Source organism: Bufo gargarizans, chromosome 3, assembly GCF_014858855.1.
Source record: "Bufo gargarizans isolate SCDJY-AF-19 chromosome 3, ASM1485885v1, whole genome shotgun sequence".
Taxonomy (NCBI): Eukaryota; Metazoa; Chordata; class Amphibia; order Anura; family Bufonidae; genus Bufo; species Bufo gargarizans.
In genome coordinates, this window is record NC_058082.1 from 253,493,301 (window position 1) to 253,516,451 (window position 23,151).

Below are 23,151 nucleotides of genomic sequence, written 5' to 3' on the forward strand. Positions count from 1 at the left end.
TCGGCCTTATCCCGTAGTTTCCGAACCATATGGCACTCCTTTCCTTCTGCACCCTGCCGTGTGCCCGTACAGAAGTTTACGATCACAAATGCGGTGTTTCTGTAATCTACAGAATCAGGGTAATAAATATTGAGTTTTGTTTGGCTCTTAACCCTTGCTTTGTTACTGGAAATTTTTTTATTAAAATGGAAAATCTGCCAAAAAATGAAATTCTGAAATTTCATCTCCATTTACCTTTAATTCTTGTGGAACCCCTAAAGGGTTAACAAAGTTTGTAAAATCAGTTTTGAATACCTTGAGGGTGTAGTTTCTAAAATGGTTTCTATTAAAGTGACTTTAGACCTGAACTGGTCCTTAAAAAGTGGGTTTTGGAAATTTTCTGAAAAATTTCAAGATTTGCTTTTAAACTTCTAAGCCTTCTAACGTCCCCAAAAAATTAAATGGCATTCACAAAATGATCTAAAAATGAAGTAGATATATGGGGAATGTAAAGTAATAACTATTTGTGGAGGTATTAATATCTATTATAAAAGTAGAGAAATTGAAATTTGCAAATTTTTTCAAAAAGTTGGTAAATTTGGTATATTATTTTATAAATAAAAATGAAATTTTTTTACTCCATTTTACCACTGTCATGAAGTACAATATGTGATGAGAAAACGTTCTCGGAATGGCCTGGATAAGTAAAAGCGTTTTAAAGTTATTACCACATAAAGTGACACTTTGTCAGATTTGCTAAAAATGGCCTCGTCCTGAAGGTAAAAACTAGCTTGGTCTTGAAGGGGTTAATATCTGAGTATCGACATGAGAGCAGTTTGTCAGCTGTGATTTTTGCCTAATATTTATGTGAACATTATGGAGGATTGTTGATTTTGTGATTTCAAATCCATGTGTTCTGTTCAGTTTGGACTAAAAAAAAGTTTAAATTGAGTGGAAAAGGGTGAATGTTGTAAGTGGATTAATCTTGAAAGTATTTTCAGCAGAGACCTTCTACTACAGCAGGGCCTTATACTACAATCTAACTCTACAATCTATAGTCCTTACTACTAGAACAACATAATTTCTGTTTTGCTCACAAATGTTTTGCCTCCTTATAAGGCCTCTTGCACTCAAACGTATTTTCATTCCGTTCCATTTTTGTGTGTGGACCATATACGGAACCATTCATTTCAATGGGTCCGCAAAAAAACCTGAAGGTACTCCGTGTGCATTCCGTTTTCGTATTTCCGTTACGGACAAGGATAGTACTGTTCTATGAAGGGCCAGATGTTCCGTTCCGCAAAATACAGAATGCACAAGGATATAATCCGTATTTTTTGCGGACCGCAAAATACATACAGTCGTGTGCAAAAGGCGTTATTCTAGGCAAGACACAGTGATAAATTGGAGTCTAAAAATATGTCTGAGATGTTGTAGCTGTTGAGCAGTTTTCTCTTTCAGTGAGAATCTGAAATGTAAGGTTTTGAAGTGGTAATAGCTTCAGTGCTGTCAATCAGCATGCCTAAATGATATGCCCTTTAATTATATTTTATACAGGGATTATCTCCTGCTGTCAGTGTTGACGTGGCCCTGTCAGTCTTGTAACTGTTATGAGGAAATTTACTGCATTGATACAGGTGTGGGTGAAATGGAGGATTAACAAATATAAAATATAACTGTTGGCAGTGCCCCTCCTTCACTGTCCAATGGAATCTTCATAGCGCCATGAAAGAGCTACACATCTGGATGGAGATAGAGATATATATAGATATATATATATATATATATATATATATATATATATATATATATATATATATATATATATAGTGAAACTTAAAATTAGAATATTGTGCAAAAGTCCATTTATTTCAGTAAATGCAAATTAAAATGAATTGCATTAATGCATCTTAAAATTAGAATTTAGTGAAAAGGTTAAATATTTTAGGCTCAGTGTCACACTCTAGTCAGCTGATTAATCCATATCCCCTGAGCAAAGGGGACCTCAAAATTGTGACTTTGGGGTTTCATAAGCTATAAACCATAATCATCCAAATTATAACAAATAGAGGCTTGAAATATCTCGCTTTGCATGTAATGAATCTCTCTCATACATTAGTTTTACCTTTTAAGTTGCATTACTGAAATAAATGAACTTTGCACGATATTCACATTTTTTGAGTTTCACCTGTGTGTGTGTGTATATTTATTGGTTACAAAATGAATATGGTTGAGCAAAGACACATCCTTCAAGCTTAAAGAAGACCTGTCACCTATCCTGACATGTCTGTTATAGTAAATACATGCATTCCCCATGTAATAGCAATTCTGGAACATCTATTCTTATGACTATTTTGTGCAATTCCTTTATTATTCCTGCTAGAATTAATGAATTAGTTACCAATTTGCTATAAAGGTCCAGATTGGTATTACCAGAAGGGGGGAGGTGTCTGACACTGGCAACACAAATTGTCAGACTGTGCAGGGACACACCCTGGTAACAATAATCTGGATCTTCTTGAACCGAACCAGAGTTCGGGAAAAGGTTTTTAACAGTAGAAATTAATTTTTGAAGTTATTACCCGAAGTCTCGCGAGACTTCTCGAAAGTAATAACTTCGGCTCATCGGCGCCAATACATTGTAATACTGTACGGAGTGCTCACTCCGTACGGTATTGAAACAAACTTTTATGCGAATCGACTTCGGACGTTTCATGAAGTCGATTCGCTCATCCCTAGTCGCAATCTAACTGATCTGTAGAATACAGACGTTGGCGGAGATTTATCAAACTGGTGTAAAGTAAGAACTGGCTTAGTTGCCCATAGCAATCAATCAGATTCCACCTTTTAATTTTTGACAGCTCCTTTGGAAAATGAAAGGTGCGATCTGACTGGTTTCTATGGACAACTAAGGCTTTTCTACTTTACAACAGTTTGTGTCACATTTAGAGCACTGTTAAAGTTGTAATATGAAAAAACCTTGGTGAAATTTTATGTTTTTTTTTTTTTTTTCCACCCCACTGCTGTTATCCAATATCTATCTCATGATAAATGAGGGTTAATTGTGTTCTTGGGAGCTCTATGAGTTGACCAAGGGAGCCATTTTTTTGAGGAATGTGACATGCGTGCTCGTTTCCCAAGAGGACAATTCCTCAAACCTATGGAGTTGGTCCATTTTCTGGTACCATTGTTCCATTGGGGGGGTTAGGGTCTGCAACCAAAATTTAGGAAGCAAGAGGCGAGCAGCTATCAGCATTTGTGAGAAGATAAAGGGTGGTTGGATATGACCCTTTTCCTGAAAGAGAGACAGCAGGGCCAGCTGCGGGGAAGGTTGGATGGAAGTGTGGCAAATCTTGTTGGCCATAGAAAATATCTCGGACCACCATTTATAGATAGGGGGGCAAGTCCACCAAATGTGGAGGAAGGTCCCCTTCTCCCGGAGGCACCTCCAACAGGTGTCCGAAGCAGTCTCAGAGAACAATTATGTCTTATCTGGCGTATTGTACCACCGGGTGAGAATTTTGTATCCGTTTTCTTGCTTTCGGACACAGCGGGAGGCCCTATGGGGGGATTCAAGGAGTCTATGAAGAGAAGCGAACGGGATTGTAGTATTTAAGTCCAGTTCCCAATGTTTTATGAAAGATGGTTTGACTAGGATAGGTGGGAGACGCAACCTGCTCTAGGTTTGTGAAATAAGTCTTTTAGGGGTTGTGGGTTGGGAGATTACTGACTCGAGCCAGACCAAGGGTCGTTGTAAGTCACCCAATTGGACATGCTGTTTTATATAAGCTCTGAGGTATAAGACTGTGAAGAGGTCACATGGATGTGGGTTAAGTACAGTATTTGTGGCTTCTAAATCTATTAGATCACCAGCGGGGCACACCAACAAGATTAGAGAAGTTAATGAGGATTTTATCCCTTGGGAAGCTGACGCTCTCAAGGCAGGAGGGGCCGTAACTAATACGTCTTTTATCGTTAAGAGTGGAGAGGGAAAGGGGATGGGGCAATGAGATGTGGAAAACCATTTCCAAGCCTCTAGAGTGGCTTTTACAATTGGGTAGTGGGTCAACGGACCAGGTAGGACAGTTTGATGCCCAAGCAAGAGTTCTCTGGCTGGACTATTTAATATATCCTTTTCGATTTCTACTGCTGCAGATTGTGGGGAGGGGCGTAGCCAGGCTACCGCTCGGGAGAGGAGAATAGCTTTGCCATAAAGTTCTGGGTTTAGAAGACCTATACCTCTGGCTTGCCTAGGTTTTGTGAGGAGGGAGAATGAGAGTCTCTTTCCTCCCATTCCAGATGAAGGTTCTGAACTTTTTTTGTAGTGAAGTATAGTAATGTTTAGGGATGGGTATAGGGAGAACTTGCTGTAAGTGAGGCGGGGGAGGATTAGGGATGAGAACAGATTTTTGCGACCAAACCAAGACAATGTGGGATTGGAGTGGGCCAGATTGTCTATGGCGTTAAAATTTGTTGTAGGAATGTAGTTAAGCGAGAAGAGGTCTGTTATTTTAGGGCTAATTTGGATTCCTAAGTATGTGATGGTGGGAGAGGACCAGTTGAAGGGAGAATTCTCCATTAATTGTCGTTTGGTTGAGGGGGAAATACCCGAGCAAAGAACTAGGGATTTGTTGGCATTGATCTTGAAGTCTGAAACTGTGCTGTAAAGGTTGAGGTGAGTCTGAATGCGAGGTAAAGAGACTGACGGGTTCACCGTCATCATAAGAACATCATCTGCAAATGCTGCAATTTTTTGTTCCCTGCCTCCCAAACATAGACCTCTAATCTCCCGATCCAACCTTATAATGGATAAAAGTGGCTCCAATGCCAAGATGAATAAAAGTGGGGAGAGGGGACAGCCCTGGTGAGTCCCATTACTTATAGCAAATGGAGAGGAGAGATTTCCATTAACCAGAACCAGGGCTGTTGCCTGCTCATACATGGCAAAGGTAGCCTGGACAAAGGGACCCGGAAGGCCAAACCTCACCAGCACATGTTTTAGATAAAATAATTTTATCATGCATCAATATTCAGTGGTAGTTTCCTTTTGAACTGAAGGGTTTCCCCAGGAACTAGACATATTTAACTTGTATGACCTGTCAGTTGGAGTAGTCCCATAAGGATATTTAGTCCTCCAACCAATGTCAGGAAGAGTCTTCAGCCTCAAGATTGGCTTGGATGTGCAGGTGAAAGTGACTGCAAAGGCAATAGGGTAGACTTGGCTTCACAGTTTATACAATATGTGGAGTCTCTGTGAAACCCTAAAAAGATAACTTTGTATTTAGTCTGTTTTGTATAATTATGTAATTTTTCACTCCATCAGATGCACTGGACATAAGACTCCCCTAGAATGTAGAGAAGGAAAAAAAAATAATTTTTGATCAGACCTTTGATCAGACCTTCAAGCTCCGTCAGACCTCATAACAGACCCTCATTCCTTCTTAGACCTCAGACCAGACTTCCATTCCTCCTTGGACCTCAGATGAGACCCCCAAGCCCCATCAGACCTCTATCAGACCCCCCATTCCACCTCAGACCAGACCCCCCACACCCATTCCTCCTCATACCTCTGTGTCAGTTAAATAAATGAACTTGCCTCCTGCTCCAGACCACACCGACACTAACCTCTTTTTATTCTTCTTGCGGCCCTCGCTGCACTGCTACCTGACATCGCACAGCGTCAAGTCACAGTGTGCACCTATGTGCACTACATCCTGGCACTGTACGCAATCAGGACATGTACAATGTGGTGCCCGAAAGAAGACTAGCGACTGGTGAGTACAGCTACCTCAGTTCTCCATTACCAATACCCAACGTCTCCTGCATACTAATAAGGCAGTCACTAGCATTCACCCCATAAGGCGCACTACCATTTTACTCCCACTTTTGTGCGTCTTATAGTTTAAAAAATAAGGTAGATATTTTTGCAGGGTCATGGGTTATATATTTTTTTCACATTGCTTGTATGAAATATGTGAAAATGACTAATTTGGTAAAATCAGAAAGTACAATCCCTGGTGGCTGTGCTCTGTGACTTTTTTGTTTTGAGAACTTTTATATTAAAGAAATTTTAAAAGAAACATGAATTGTCTTGCCAACTACTATTGATACAAAAGTATACAAAAAAACGTACAAATAGCGATGACAACCTTTAGTAAGGGCTGCTCTGCCATGAGTCATAGAGAACTGGTCCTTCATGTACGTGGCCATATTTTCTGAAGAGGGTTAGTCATTAATGAAAAACTGCTGTGATGAGGTGAATGTTGATATGGTTTGTTCATTATTTGTGGATGAAATCAACATTGTGCTTAAATTTACTTTCCCCTCTAAGTAGAATGTTATGTTAGAAGATAAGCATGGCAATACTGTAGTAACCACGTTTGTACCATTTGCTTAGATTAAACGTGCACATTGTCAGGCATAGATTATATAACTGGCATGTATTGTTTTAGTACAACACGTCCAAAGCTTCTCCAGCAGCCGGAGCGAGAGCATGATTTGTAATTTGTATGTATGAAGTATACAGCAGAGCCTGGTATGGTGATGTGCGTGTGCACCAGAAAGGATTTATCTCTCATCCACTACGGCTGCTGTTTGATGAAAGGAATGGGAATTCATCAACCGGAAAGAAAAAGCTTTGCACTTTTCAGTTCTACCTTTTCTTCTACCACTCTTTCAGCTAAATATTCGCTTCAAAAGGGAAAATGTTTGTTTAGATATTATCTTTGAAGCTGAATGTGAATTGAACCCACAGTATATTGAGGCTGGTAAAATCACTGGTGATGTGCCAAAGTCTTCGGGGTAGGTAAATCAGTGCCAACTTTAGAAGCTATTTGTTTTTAGGAACTAGTCTTTATGTGCATTTGTAATCTCCCCCATGAATTGTGTCATTCGGCAGTTACAATAAATCTAATTAATAATACATTTAAAAACTCCTAACCTATACACAACAATTAGGATTAGGAGCATCATTTCATTTACACCCTAGGAATGCTCCTTCTGATAATTGCCCTGTGTTAAGGGTGTTATTGATCAGGTGAAAGCATCATTGATGCGGACCCCATCATTTGTGGATCTGCTGCCCAGAAACAGTGAACTGTATGGGGAGCAATTGCTCTTCTCCATACAGTGGAGGTAATTGCTGCATGTGAATGCAGCTCTCACCTCTGCTGACGATCAGGCAGTTATACTGAATCTTCTCTCAGACCTACAGATCGATCTGTAGCTCCTTCTCCTCAATAACCTGCTGCCTGCAGATTGCACTGCATTTTGTGGCGACAGGGTCTCTTCAACAAGACTTTGAAATGCATTTTTATAAGGAAATTTGAAAAATATTTAATAGTGGAGGACACCAAAAGCTCCTGTCCATAGTAACGAAATCGCTAAAAGTCAAAATTTAAACTAGAAGGGTACATTTGCCCTAAATTGATGAGATTTTAGCAAATCTCATCCATGCAATGCGAGAAACACTGCACAGATATTGAATTGCCATGCGGTTTATGCAGCATGTCAATTCTTTCTGCAGATTTTCATTATGGATTTAGTTTGCTTCATGGTGAAGCATACTTTTAGCTGCTAGCTGTGGCATTTTAGTGTTCTATCACATGAAATTTGAAGAACAACGAAGGTCTTTGTTCCATGTGTTTTTGTTATTTTTGACCCTGAAATCGCTTTATTTTTTAAAATTATTCTTAGCCACAAACATTGCGTATAAAATAGTTTGCAGGTGTAACCATAGATCAGTTTCTTCTGAGAAATCCTTTTCAGTGCCCAGTCCTAGAGTCTGTCATTAGAACACAAAGAACAGGTGCAGTTTCAGAAATAAAACTATCCAGTCTTAATACAGTCTTTCCAATGTTGCAAAGCAAAAATAATTTCGGTAACTAATCATATGAAATGGTCACATTGTATAAACCTTACCATCATTCCTTAATTGAATGTTTAGCAGTGATGTATCAAGTCTTCATTGTCTTTTGAAAAACATAGCACCTCCTTTCATTTTTGTCCAAAGCTCCGAGCCATCATCCAAATTCAGTCATGTCTGGTAGGGAGCTGACGTAGATTTAGACAGGCGGTGGGCGCGCCAAAGTTATACGCCATCGCCTCTACATAAATTCTGTGCATCCACCGCCAGCCAAAGGGGTAAAGACCGGCATGTAAAATGCCGGTCTTAATAAATGGCCTCCTTAGTGTTTTCATTTTAAAACTTTATCATACAGCAGCTATAACAAAATGTCATTAGATTTCTAATTGTAGGTTAAATGAATGCAACATTGGGCTTCAATTAATCGTGTGCATCATTTTATGTTGAGGAAGGTGTTAACATTTCAATGGGTCTGGAATCCTATTGATAACACAGCATCATTTTTCAAAGACCACCTGCTGCATTGGCTGCTAAAGCTCAAATCCTTCTTAGCTCTATGGATGGTAGCCTATGAAAAGAATCACATAGCAGCAGGCAAGCATCCTAAGAACAGCACTGCGTCTTGCCAAAGCCAGCGGCCTACATAGATTCAAAGCAATTACCTTCTTGACTTTTAATAACACATCCACCAGAGCTCTTCTTGTGTCAGCAGGCATACTTTAAATGTGTGTTTTCATTGTGGAGCTTGGAGTAAGAATGGATTTCATCCCTGTAATAAGACATTTTCTGTATAATTTTTACATGACAATATATTACTCCTTGTTTCCTCAAAACCTACACCTAGCTGAGATAGTCTATATTAAGTATACACTAATGCAACATTTACTCTCCAGCTCCCTCTTACACATATCATATTTTCACTTTATAAGACACACCTAGGTTTTAGAGGAGGAAAAATAAGGGTACTTTCACACTAGCATCGCTGGATCCTTCGCCAGAACTGGCTGCGGAATCCGGCAATCTGTATACAAACAGACACCATTTGTAGACGGATCTGGATGCGGATCCGTCTCACCAATGTATTGCAATACTGGATCCGTCTCTCCAGTTGTCATCCGGAAAAACGGATCCGGTATTTGTAAAGGTCTGCGCAGACCACAAAACCGGATCCGTTTTTCCAGAACACTTAGGGCATTAATGCATTTCAATGTAAAATAATTCTGCTGCTGTATTTTCACTGTCCAAAAACCGTACAGTGACTGAACTGAAGACATCCTGATGCATACTGAACGGATTGCTCTCCATCAGAATGCATTAGGATAAAACTGATCAATTTGTTTCTGGTATTGAGCCCCTGTAACGGATCTCTATGCCAGAAAAGAAAAACTCAAGTGTGAAAGTACCCTAACGAAAAATATTTTGATCAGATCTCAATTCAGACCCCCCAATCTTGATCAGAGCTCAATTTAGACCACCCCAATCTTGATCAGAGCTCAATTCAGACCCCCCCCCCCCCAGTCTTAATCAGAGCTCAATTCAGATCCCCCCCCCCCATCTTAAAGGGAACCTGTCAACAGGATTTTGTGTATAGAGCTGAGGACATGGGTTGCTAGATGGCCGCTAGCACATCCGCAATACCCAGTCCCCATATCTCTGTGCTTTTATTGTGTAAAAAAAAAAGATTTGATACATATGCATATTAACCTGAGATGAGTCCTGTCCCTGACTCATCTCACATACAGGACTCATCTCAGGTTAATTTGCATATGTATCAAATCGTTTTTTTGACACAATAAAAGCACACAGAGCTATGGGGACTGGGTATTGTGGATGTGCTAGCGGCGATCTAGCAACTAATGTCCTCCGCTCTATACCCAAAATCCCGGTGACAGGTTCCCTTTAATCAGAGCTCAATTCAGACCCCCCAATCTTGATCAGAGCTCAATTCAGACCCCCCAATCTTGATCAGAGCTCAATTCAGACCCCCCAATCTTGATCAGAGCTCAATTCAGACCCCCCAATCTTGATCAGAGCTCAATTCAGACCCCCCAATCTTGATCAGAGCTCAATTCAGACCCCCCAATCTTGATCAGAGCTCAATTCAGACCCCCCAATCTTGATCAGAGCTCAATTCAGACCCCCCAATCTTGATCAGAGCTCAATTCAGACCCCCCAATCTTGATCAGAGCTCAATTCAGACCCCCCAATCTTGATCAGAGCTCAATTCAGACCCCCCAATCTTGATCAGAGCTCAATTCAGACCCCCCAATCTTGATCAGAGCTCAATTCAAACCCCCCAATCTTGATCAGAGCTCAATTCAGACCCCCCCCAATCTTGATCAGAGCTCAATTCAGACCCCCCCAATCTTGATCAGAGCTCAATTCAGACCCCCCCAATCTTGATCAGAGCTCAATTCAGACCCCCCCAATCTTGATCAGAGCTCAATTCAGACCCCCCCAATCTTCATAAGAGCTCAATTCAGATCCCCCCCAATCTTGATCAGAGCTCAATTCAGACCCCCCCCAATCTTCATAAGAGCTCAATTCAGACCTCCCCAATCCTAACCAGACTTCAGATCAGACTCCCAGTAACACAGTTGGGACAGTGGTTGGCGCATACATATGCACAGTCACTTTTCAATATAGTAAGTGAAAGGTACAGATATAGTGAAGTGAGAAGACAAATATCCTTAGAGGGGTGTTTAGGGACTTAAAAATCTAGAACAGACATTGCAGTCCCTACCCAAAAGATATAGCTCCAGGTTCCACTCCACCAGTCTCATACATTCTTCTGCTGTATACATATCAACACATGTTGTGTGATCCTGCAGACCAGCGGAAAATGTTCCATATGTATTGACCAACATGGCGGGAGAGCAAGAGTGTATACATATACAAGAACATAGTACTCTGTCAGCACTTAAAGGGGTTGTTTTACTTCAGCAAATGGCATTTATGTAGAGAAAGTTAATACAGGGCACTTACTAATGTATTGTTAAACTTATTATCCATATTGCTTCCTTTTCTGGCTTGATTAATTTTTCCATCACATAATACACTTATTTCCATGGTTATGACCACCCTGCAATCCAGCAGCTGTGGCTGTGCTTGCAGACTATAGTAAAAGGCTCTGGCCTCTCTGGTGGCCAGGAGTGCGCACAGACTGGCACTTTTTCTTATAATGTGCAAGCATGGCCACCGCTCCTGGATTGCAGGGTGGTCGTAGCCCTTGGATACAAGCAGTGTATAATGTGATGGAAAAATGAATCAGGCCAGCAAAGGAGGCAATATGGACAATCACAATACATTAGTAAGTGCCTTGCATTATCTTTGTCTACATAATAAATGCCATTTGCTGAAGTGAGACAACCCCTTTAAAGCTGCAGCCCCACTCCTTTCCCCCGTCTAACCAGAGACGCTGGGTAGTGATTGCAGTGATTAATGCTGACAGTAAAAGTGTACTGTACTCTCAGAGCTAATCGCTGCATCCCCATTCCTTCCCCCTGTCTAGACGCTGGGTAGATAGGGAAAAGAGTGGGGTTGCAGTGATTAATGCTGATGGTAAGTGTACTGTAATCTCTGCATCCCCATTCTCCTCTCTTCCCTGCACTCACTAAAAGAGAAGGAAAAGGAAGATAGAAGTAAGCAGTGATCAGCCCTGGCAGCAAGTCACATAGGCAGGGACAGGTAATAAATAAGTATTGTGGGGCACATGTAGGGAGAGAAGAGGCAGGCTGTAAAATCTGCCCTTTTATTATTAGACTAGAGAGAGGCACAGTCTAGTTAAGTGATATGCTGGACAGTGATATACAGAATATAGTAGGATAGATAACTGTGCTGATAGCATTCTCCTTTGGGTGAGGAATTACAGTACAGAAATAGAAGATGTTATGTATTGTACTTGTCTTAAAGCTGGGGAAAATAGTCTGTATATTTCTGGACCAAGACAATAAAGTGATACAACATTTTGCTGGTTTATAGGGGAGGTGTCACACTAGGCTTTTTATGGCTGTATTTGGGCGTATCATCCCTTCCATCATAATGTGAGGTACCGACCATAGACTACTACTGGATATCCCATATGCTTTATAAAGTGTATAGATAGAATAGAGTATTTAATGAAGCATGTTTTTCTCTACAATATTAGAACTTTATTTTTAGAGTTTTTCTCTTTGAAAGAGCATTAATGATTTTTTATTTTTAGAGTTTTTTACATATTATTTTGTGCTGTATGGTTTAACATAAAAAAATAAATAAAAAAAAATAATCATCTCGAGGACCAACAAATATCTGTAACGGCACAGTTTGATTCATGTGCACTTTTTCTAGCCATAGCAAATTTAAAAGCTGGCTGTATTGTGGTTAAGCAGTTTATGATATCTCTATTTTATGCTACATAATCTTCTGTATAAATGCAAATGCCACACGCTGGATTCATACACAGCTCAGAAATGGAAATAATAGAAATACAGACTAAAGATACAGAAAATGTAAAAAGTACAGCAGAGAGCATACATACACTTTTATTCACTGGATATTGCACAATGCTGAACTTCTGTTTTTTCATTATTTTGGTCTGCTCGTATAATTCATTGTATCTGTCACACTGCCTTATTATCAGGTATGTGTTACATTAGGTGTGCAGAAGCAGTTCATAGTTATACATGAAATAGGGCACAGCCTTGCATATTGTTCCTAGGGAAGTCTAGACTAGAGAAATGGATGTGGTTTACAAGAAATGGTGTCCTGGTACGACCTAGAAAAAACATGTGCCAGTTTGTATAAAAGACTAAGAGGCCCTGTTAACATTACAAGGAATTTGGTTACTTATTTGGTGACTTATAGTGTTTAAGAAAAGGGCTGAGCTTTTATGTTTGCACAGGAAAGCGTGATATCATTGTGTTCTCTCCATAAACATTTAACAAAGTTTGGAAACAATTGCTGAAATCCTCTTGCCTTATTTCTGTGTATAGCATGGAAATGCAGAATCGAAGTTTGGTAGACCAAGTGCTGTAGGGGATTGAGAATGGGAGCACATATTACATAAAAGGACACAGAATAATGCACATAACCTTGGTAATTACTATAGTACTGACCACAAGTCTTATATGACCCAACATTATTAGAAATGCTCAAAACCTGCTGATTCTACAAACTTTACTAAAGCTTGTAAATAGTAATATTTCAAGGGATTCTGTCATGAGATTTTACTCCTATAACCTAAATCACTCACTTAAGGTGCCCAAGGGGAGGTCCGTTAATACAGGGTGCCCCGCCGCACCCCTCGCCGTCCGGTGCCCAGTGCCGCCTTTGCTGTCTTGTGCGCCGCCTCCTCAATCCTACCTGTCTTTCTTCCAGATCCTGCGCACTAGGCTCGGCCTGTTGCGCCGCAGACTCCTGGCAGCGGCTTCGTTGAGCGACGTGCGCATGCGTTTCAGGCCGGCGCATGTGCACTTCGCTCAACAAAGCCGCTGCCAGGAGTCCACGGCGCATCAGGCTGATCCTAGTGCACAGGCGCGGGATCTGGCAGAGGGACGGGTAGGATTGTGGAGGCAGTGCTGAGCTGTAGAAGGTGGCGCAGAAGACAGCTGGGCACCGGACGGCGAGGGGTGCGGCCGTGCACCCTGTATTAACGGACCTCCCCTTGGGCACCTTAAGTGAGTGAGTGACAGGTTATGAAAAACCCGTTTTTTGGGCAAATAGTCATAGTGAAGTTTAATAAGGCCAGCTTAGGATTATTCTTATTACTCCGGACATGAGCATATGTTTAGGTTATAGGGGTAAAATCTCATGACAGAATCCCTTTAAGCAGTGATGAAAGAAACTATCCTTATTTGCCGACCCTGTCTAACTGTATCTTGCTGATGATCAGCAGTTTGTGACACACTTCCCAAAATTTCTAAGAAGAAAACTAACACCCCCCTCGAGCCCCCTACCGCCCCATCCCCAATACCTGGGACCCTGTTATTCATGAAGAGATGATGATAAGAACCTTTGTACACGTTTACAGTTTTTTCCCCGGATACACAGTATTCTCAAGTCTTATACATGGCAGAGTACTTGCTGTATTGGTGCCCTTTCTCTGCAAGGTAGTGTAGGACGCCTCTTTTGGTAGAAATGTACAAGCGTCTACTATATACTACATTAAAGTACAATAGTGTCTTCCCATAGCCTGAAGTGATGGCAACGCACATCACTAATCCTTCACGTCAGACATGTTGTTGCTGCCTAGCAAACAAATTAACCTCAGAGAAAATACTTATTTGTGACGGGCTTTTCTTCTGACCTTTTTGATTCATTCGTTGTGCCTTGCAGTGTGCTGTTACTTTTCAATATAAATCTTATGTAAAAAGATGAAAGGCTGGGGTTCCTAATTGACCTTTGTTAGAAAATTCTGGACATAGTGGGTAAAATGTGCTATTTTTTTTATTTCATATACAACCCCTACTCTTTGTACTGTGTGCAGTTTTCCCTTAAAAACAATTACTTTTGCTTCCATAAAGGTGTTACTTTGATTAAACTCAGACTGATTTACCTCAGGGTTTGCTTATTTACCAGTTCTAGGTGTTCTTTCTCTCTGCATTAAAGCTCTCTGAGGATTGGAGAATCGTAAATTCTTCTTCCTTAAACCACATTGATTTAACTAACGGGAAATAGCTTAGTGAATATCTTGGCTATATTCCTAAAGCATTGCAGAGGAACAATAAGGTATATGGTCCTTTGGGAAAAAAAACTACACACCCTTCCATACACCAACTAGAGGAGAATCCGCCTAGATCAATGGTTAAAAAAATATATTTGGTGCTTCTGGCAATCAGGGTGTGATGGCATTAGTTAGGAAATTCGCATCTGCTGATTAAAGGGAACCTGTCATCAACTTTATGCTGACCTCACTGAAAGCAGCATAACATAGTGACAGAAATGCTGATGTCAACGGTGTGCCACTCATGAGATAATAGTAAGTGGTTGCTGAGACCCAGCATTATAATAATTGCAGACTAGACCTTGAAAAGAGTCAAATCTACCTGAGAAGAGTCCTGGTTATTCCTAATCTCCTGCTCTCCCCGCCCATCTGCTGATGATTGGCAGTTCTCTACTAGACAGAAATGGAGAAAACTAGGTAGAAAACTGTCAATCATCAGCAGGTGGGCAGGAGAGCAGGAATTCATGAATAATTAATACTCTTCTCAGGTGGCCGGGACTCTTTTCCAGACCTAATCTTTCGGCAACCACTTACTTTTAACTTATAAATGACAGATCGCTTAAATCAACTCACCTGTCTCTACTTTATTCTTCCTTTAGTATGGACAGCATAAAGGTGATGATAGGTTCCCTTTGAAGGCAGCTGCTGGGGCATTGAAACCACCCCTAGAGTTATCGGAGTAGCTCAGGAGAGGAATACAGTAGATTAGTTTGGCGTTCCCATGCTGAGTGTACTCAATCTAGTTAATAAGGGTGAATTAACCCTGGCTAGTATTGATTTGTTGGAGGGCAGTGACCTGGACCCCAGATAATCTTAGGAGTGTCATCACTGCCCCAGCAGCTGCCTTTAAACAATTGGGGGAAATTCACACCTTGATTGCGAGAAATCCCATATATATACTTTTTAACCCCTGTAATTTAGGTATATCCGCCTCTAATTGGCGTATGGAAGATGACCACCTGGGAGTTAGGTGGCCTGAGTATCCATAAAGGGCACCACACTTATGGTGGACTCTGGCACCTTTTATCATACGGCATATGGCCCATTTTTATAGGCAATTACTTATTATAAGTTTACATTCTGCCGTGACCTCTTAGGGTTAGGGTTATGTAGGAGCGCAAACCGATACGATCTGCTTTGGTGGGTTTGCTAATATGCCACTATAGCAGCTCAGTGCACCATGGGCAGTTCTAAGAGATGAAGCATATCTCGTGCCGCACGTTTCAAAGTGATGTGTGTGGTTTTTGTTTTTGTTTTCTTTCATTGTGGTCTATCGGCACTCACATTAATGATCATTATTTTTTTAACATTATTTAGCTCGGCATCGAAACATGTAGGAAAAGAACTTGGTAACACAGAAGAAAACAAGAAACTAGAAGAAAATAATCATAAATCAGAAGCATAAAAAGTATACATAACAAATACTCAAGGTAAGGTCCACTAAGCAGCCCTTTCTACCAAAGTTGTTTCCTTTCAACAGATCCTTGAAACAGTCTTGCTGGGCAGATTGTAATCCAATACTCACACAATGATTTGCAAATTCTGCTTATATTTCACCTGGTTTCTACCCACAGTGAAGAATTCATGAGCCTGACAATTTATCAGCAGCCGGTGCCTCATGAATATTTGACATGAAATGTCTGTGATGTCACTGATTTATATAGTACATTCAGAGGCATTATCCTCTACTGGCTTTGCTGCAAAATGTCAACCAAAACCAACAAGTTAAAGTTGTATTATTAAAGTATGTGTTTTCAGAAAGTTTGGTGATTTATCGTGTATAATCTTCATCACTAGAACAGGTTTATTTTGACAATACGTTTGCTGAATTAACTTTTTTTGATTATGTTTAGCTTTAAAAAAGACAAATACTCCACCTAAAAATATAGCAAATATGGCTTCTTGCGGTCACTAGTCAAATTGTAAACATTCTGATCATCCCTCTCTTATATCTGTTACCGGGAAAGCATATTGATCACTACTAAATCTCCTGTTGTAAACCAGCTTTACAAGAGGTTGGGATAGGGAATCTGCTGGTTATGTATTCATTTTGGAAACATGGATTTAGGTCTTCGGTTACTGTACTAAAGAAAAGCCTGGTGAATACCCTTCATGAGAGGTGCAATGGCAGGCGTGTTGCTAAACAGAGATAACTGAAAAACGACTATATTAAATTTCTCAACTTTACTCAAAAATATCACATTTTTGGTCATAGGAAACCATGCCCTTGTGCAGTAGTAAAATACATCTAAGGCTACTTTCCCACTGGCGTTTTGAATTCCGTTTGTGAGATCCGTTTCAGGGATCTCAAAAACAGATCAGTTCAGCCCCAATGCATTCTGAGTGGATAAGGATCCGTTCAGAATGCATCAGTTTGGCTCCGTTCCGCCTCCATTCTGCTCTGGGTGCGGACACCAAAACGCTGCTTGGTGATGTGGAGCCAAACTGATCCGTCCTGACTTACAATGTAAGTCAATGGGAGCGGATCCAGTTTCACTGACACAATATGGTACAACTGAAAATGGATCCGTCCCCCGTTGACTTGTAAGTTAGGACGGATCCGTTTTGACTTAGACTTTTTTTTGACAGAATAATGCAAACGGATTTGTTCTGAACGGATACAAGCATTTGCATTACGGGTGCGGATCAGTCTGTGCAGATACCGGACGGATCCGCACCTAACGCAGGTGTAAAAGTAGCCTAATATAGTCATAAAATCCATGCCTGCTTCTTCTTATCTTTACTGATGTAAGTGGAGATTGACTCCCAGGTGTCTTTTTCAGATTTGCAATTCTGTTTACCATGCTAGTGCTATTTTACTTTTGATTTGCATTTCATTTTTTTGCTTGTAGGGAAACCATGATGAGCAGTTTGAAGCATGAATGTGGATTGTACTTAATGGAATATATACAATGGAGCTGCAAACATTCATGGTCAAAGTATTAAACATTTGTACCAAGTTGTCCCAGGATTATGAGGAAAATTATCTCTGAAAAGAATCAAGAAAAACTGTTCCAACAGCCATGATGATAGCTTACCATGTTGTGTTCTGTTATTTTTTTATGTAAATGTCTGCACTGAGAATTTGTTTTGTTTGCCTTTTATGTAAATTTTTTTACGTAGCTATTTTTATACACTGTAAGGCTTTGTTCCGACAGTTGCTGTCAATCAGATGTATAGTGTAATGTTATTATTTTTTATGACTGTTTGACGCGCAGGTACATTTTTATTTCTGAATGCCATCGGTAAAATGTCACATATAGCGGTCTGAAGACTCCCTGAGAAGTTGTATTCTTGCCCCAACACTACCCGGTTGAGCGGTTATTGAACAATCCGTATGCTCAAACGTAGACGATTAATCCAGATAACACTATGTGTACAGCCCATAAGGACGCACAAAGCCGTTGTCACCACACATGGAGATTTTGCCGATAGCATTGCAGACTATTGTTATTCATATCATTAATTTAATAATGACTGGAATCTTGATTTTGGTTAGCCACTGCCTTACGAACAGCATTCTTCAAGCAAGGAAACATGATTGCAAAAACATCTACCGCCGCAGCTGTGCATTGAAAAACCGTGCTTTATTCTCATGATTGAAGAAGACTAATTATTGAAGGACCTACCTAACTTATAATTAATGCTTTCTTTTGCGCTTTTTTTTATTTTTTTAATCATGATAATTACAGTTTTAATTGCCTTTTTCCGCCACCAACAGTTCTAGTATATCCAGGGTAAATTGAGTGATTGCCATTGTCTCGTAGCCTGGCTTAAGCTTTAAACTTCCCTCTTAATTTCTGTATCCCATGGTCTGTACATCTCCAGCAGTGCTGCTTATTGCAAATGCCTCATAATTATTGTCTGTCGTACAAACATTTAGGCTGTAGTGACAGAGGCTCACTTAACATTGTCAGCCATATTCAAAACGATGAAACCTACTACAGAAGTAGCAAATGTTACACATCTATGTTAATCTTAGTCTCCGATGTGACTTGCAAATTAGAATTGCTGCTGTAAAGATGGTAGCATGACTGTTTATTGGGTGTTCACATGGAGCATGCGTGTTTCAGATCTATATTGCTTGTCCTATGACACAGCAAGCCCACCCAGGCGCCCCACGTCTCTTAAGTGCAATGATCTAATACTAATGGAAGCGGCCGTGTGCATCTTGTTTCAAGTAAGCATGCTCCATCTGTATGGTGAGCATACATGGCAACAGTCCACCTGCTTCTTTCAATGCTCTGTTCTTTGACCATTGTAATTCTTGAGCAGCCTGCTTCGCAGTGCGTTGCAGGAGTGAATGGGTTAATTTGCTTTATTGTTTCGTTTTATTATCTAACACTAAAGGTTTTAAACGCACCTTCACGCGATCTTGTGTTAACCGGTACATAATTTATCATCCGATATACAAAACAATAAAATGTCTGAGTATTTTTTGTTACATTTTAAATTTGTAACTTTATAAAAAAAAAAAATGTGGACTCTTCAATGCGTGTAAACTTGGTATTGTAAATGGACAGCAACAAATGCATTGAATATCACGAGATGTATTTGATCCTCTGTAAACCGGAAATATGTTTCCAGAGACTGTACATATAAAGTGTATTTACTACAAGCTCCTGTGTGCAAGGGTCAGAGTTGGTTGATTGTCCCCGATTACTTGGATTTTAAAAATGCTAGTTTTTTTTTGTAACTGTGTTTGTATTTCAACTTTCAACCTTATTACAGTTAATATTTCTTCTTTTTTTCTTAAGTAATGAACAAAAAAAAGAGAAAAAGCTCTAGTGATATTTTTGTGTAGATTTTTCACTAAAGCTGAGCTAAAGTAGAAGCTATCTATAACTTTTAAAATAATTCTAAATTCTTATTATAATGTATATTCTTCATTGCAATACGTGTACAAGTCCGAGTGTGTAAAACAGAATAATACTATGCATACTTTTTGACTAATATAGTGGGGATAAGGCAGAATGGTCCGCACAACAATCCTTTATCTCCCAATTTACACAAACACATAAGTGTGCTTTGGTTTGCAGCATAAGAATTTTACCAAAGACATAACTATTACAATCGCATATCTAAAGTGGCTCTTAAAGGGGTTCTCCGGGTCATCAGTATGAGATTGGCAGGGGTTTGATGCGTGTGCGTCTCCCTTCTCTCTTCCTGCTCGCGGCTGTTATGTTTATTGCGAGCAGGAAGAGAGAAAGGAGACTGAAAGCACACACTGCATGTGCCTTCCCTTCATACAGCTGATCTGCGGGGGTGCCACACCGATCTGATATTGATAACCTATTCTGAGACTAGGTCATTAATATTAAAAGCCCAGAGACCTCTTTAAGAACCTAGAGTTATCTATATAGGAACTGCAACAAACTATATCCTAATATCTGTCCTTATGATTGTACACAATCCCGTAATCCAATGCATTGCAGCTTCCTTGCCGGCCCATCAGTGCATTACAAGCTTTATTATAACATTCTGTGCCTGAAACTCCCTAGGCAGAGCAGGACATATTAGGCCCAGGTAGGAGGCCACCTACTATAGGGAATCTTTATAGTCTTATGTGACAGGAGGACAAGCGGGGGGCTGCAGGGAGTGCTAGATAAATGACGTCACAATGTACAGCTTAAAGCGGTTCTCCAGCATTTAACAATTAATGACCCATCATTAATATGAGATTGGTGGAGAGTCGAACCCCAGCAAATCAGCTGTTCAGTAGTAGTCCCATCACCCATAGGTGTTAGATTTCCCCAACTCCATCCACTGTGTAGTTGATGGAGCAGGTCAGCGCGGTTCCCATTTACTACAGTGGTGACAGCGCTGCAGTAATCAGCTTCATCCACTACACAAAAGGGAAGATATTGCTTTTCCTGCCAGTGCCCCATTCTGTTATTGGGAGGCGATCCTGATAAAGGAAGTGCATAACAATTATAACTGAGATTGTCGACAAATTTATTAGTAGTACAATCAAAGGAATGAGCTTTTCAATATGTAATCCAGTGCGCCAGAATTCTGGTTCAATTTGTAATAAAATAGCATATGTGCCAGATTTATTAGGTGTTTAAACACTTTTTACTTCTCGCTAGACAAGGGGGTGTAACTTGTGGGAAAACTGCGACGTAGTGGAAGTGGGCATGGCTCAAAATGGACCATATTACGACAAAATTATAGAGCAAAAAATGGTCTAAAGCAGGCATGCTCAACCTGCGGCCCTCCAGCTGTTGTAGTTTAACAACAGCTGGTGGGCCGCAGGTTGAGTAGACCAATGTATCACGTCCCATGAACCGCTGTGATAAATTAAAGAGTAAAGCTAAGAGAACTGCCTGTAATCTCTTAGCTTAGCGGAGCAGGCAGAAGTAGGAGCTCTCTCCGCTCAGCTTATCCTGGCATTGTACGTGGGTACAGGGTACCCATATTCTATTCCAAGAGTTAGTAAACCTCTAGGGGGGCATGGGCAGGAGCAGCAATGTGCGCTCCTGCCTGTACACCCTGCTTTAGGGTACTTTCACACTTGCATTGTTTGATTCCAGCAGGCCTGATCAGGCAAACTGTATGCAAACGCATTCCAATCAGAAGAGTAACCACAGCACTCGTGTAGAGGGCTTTCGTGGGTGCCCATCTCCAATGATTCCTTCCACCCCAGTAGTCTTATATAATTTTTCACAAAAGATGGCGGAGACAGCACACCAAATGAAGTTGCTATTGAGGTTTTATTCGTGCAGTAATGCGTTACATTTACGGCTAGTGCAACGTTTCGGATCCTAATGCGGTACCCTTTGTCAAGCTTAAGCCTGGGTTGTGACCGGTCTGGCGTGGTGCGGGGCTCGCACCATGCCAGACTAGTCACAACCCAGGCTTAAACTGTATGCAAACGCATGTCATTTTTTCTGCCTGATCAGTCAGTAAAATGCATTGCAATACCGGATCCGTTTTTCTGTGTAATCAGGCAAAACGGATCTGGTATTTTTTTTTCTTCACATTTTTAAAGGTTGGCACATGCACAGACCGGAATACCAGATCCGTCAAGGCGGCAATTTGAATGCCGGATCCGACACTAATACATTCCTATGGGAAAGTATTCCGTTTTTTTGGCCGGAGATAAAACCGCGGCATGCTGCGATATTATCTCCGTCCTGAAAAGTCAAAAAGACTGAACTGAAGACATCCTGAACTCATGGGGATAAAACTGATCAGTTATTTTCCGGTATTAGGCTCCTAGGATGGAACTCTATGCTTGAAAAGAAAAAAGCTAGTGTGAAAGTACCCTTATGCAGCACCATTCATAAATTTCACAGTCCGTACTCGGTACACCACTGAGCAGTCAGCGGTGTACAGAGAACGGAATGGTGCACTTTAGGGAAGTAAAAGTATAATAAAAATACAAGATTAGTTAATAAAGTATATTAGAAATAGTTTTATAAGGGACATCTTATTAAAATTTTACACAAAGGTTTAGTTACTCTTTAAGCACATCTAGTCTAGGTCTAATGTGTTGAAATGTACAACAGTATTAATAAAGAACTATTCTGCAGCCCTTTTTAAATCCAATATATTGTATAAATGGCAATGCGTAATTTTCTATCTCATCAATTTTGCAATGGTCATGTATTAGATACAGTACAAAGTCTGGTACCGTGTTAGCCAATAGAAAAATAGTTTAGTGCTCTCATTAAGAGAAACAAAATAAGAGTATTGCAGGTTTGATACCTTTTAATGGCTAACAAAAATAGAAGTAATGATGTTACATAGCGAGCTTTCGAGACATCACCAGTCTCTTCATCAGGCGTACTATTTTTGTTAGCCATTAAAAGGTATCAAACCTGCAATACTCTTATTTTGTTTCTCTTAATGAGAGCACTAAACTACTTAGATACAGTACATCACTGTCTACTGTTATCTTGTGCAACTGGTGAAATGTTCCTATCTAAAATCTACCTCACATTAATAGGCTAAATGGCATATTATAGTTAAAGGGGACCTGTCACTGTTCCTGACATCTTAGTAACTACTTCCGCATGTAATAACAATTCTGGGGCAGCTATTAGGACTCGATTTTGTGCCATTACTCTATAATTCCTACTTGATGTTTAACAATGAATTGCCAACACTCTGCAATAAAGCTCCATCTAGATGTGAGCGGCTGGCATTGTGCCCCTGCACTGACTGGATAGTGTCAGACTGTGCAGGGACACACCCTACACTGGCATCACTCAGATGGAGCTGTATTGTAGACTGCTGACAGTTCAATAATCAACTTGTAGGAATAATAGAGGAATGGCACAGCATAGAGTCATAAGAATAGATGTTCGAGAATTGTTATTACTAAAACACGTCAGACTAGGTGACGGACCCTCTTGAAGAAACAGATCACTTCATCTCCGAGTGCTGTGGAAATGGCTTAAATGTTTCAGGCCGTAATTACACATTGATATAAACCTACTGAGAGTATTTCCATTAAACACTCTACTGTATACTTTAGGATGAGATATTACCTTTAAGCTGCCATGTTTAATACTGACTCTACTATTTATAGAAGGAAGATCAAATCAAAAATGTAGCCACAGGGGGGAAAAAAGTTTATTCTTTACGGATCTACCGGTAA

General features: G+C 40.3%; 1 protein-coding gene across 1 annotated transcript in view; it reads left to right on the forward strand.

Moving 5' to 3' along the window:
* The window catches only part of ALCAM (activated leukocyte cell adhesion molecule), a 90,499-nt gene extending 71,335 nt beyond the window's left edge, over nucleotides 1-19,164 (forward strand). Inside the window, exons 15-16 of the mRNA XM_044284965.1 lie at nucleotides 15,864-15,976; nucleotides 17,399-19,164. Coding sequence (XP_044140900.1) covers nucleotides 15,864-15,951 — 88 coding nt within the window. The 3' untranslated portion in view covers nucleotides 15,952-15,976; nucleotides 17,399-19,164. The remainder of the gene's footprint in view (nucleotides 1-15,863; nucleotides 15,977-17,398) is intronic.
* The last annotated feature ends 3,987 nt before the right edge of the window (nucleotides 19,165-23,151 follow it).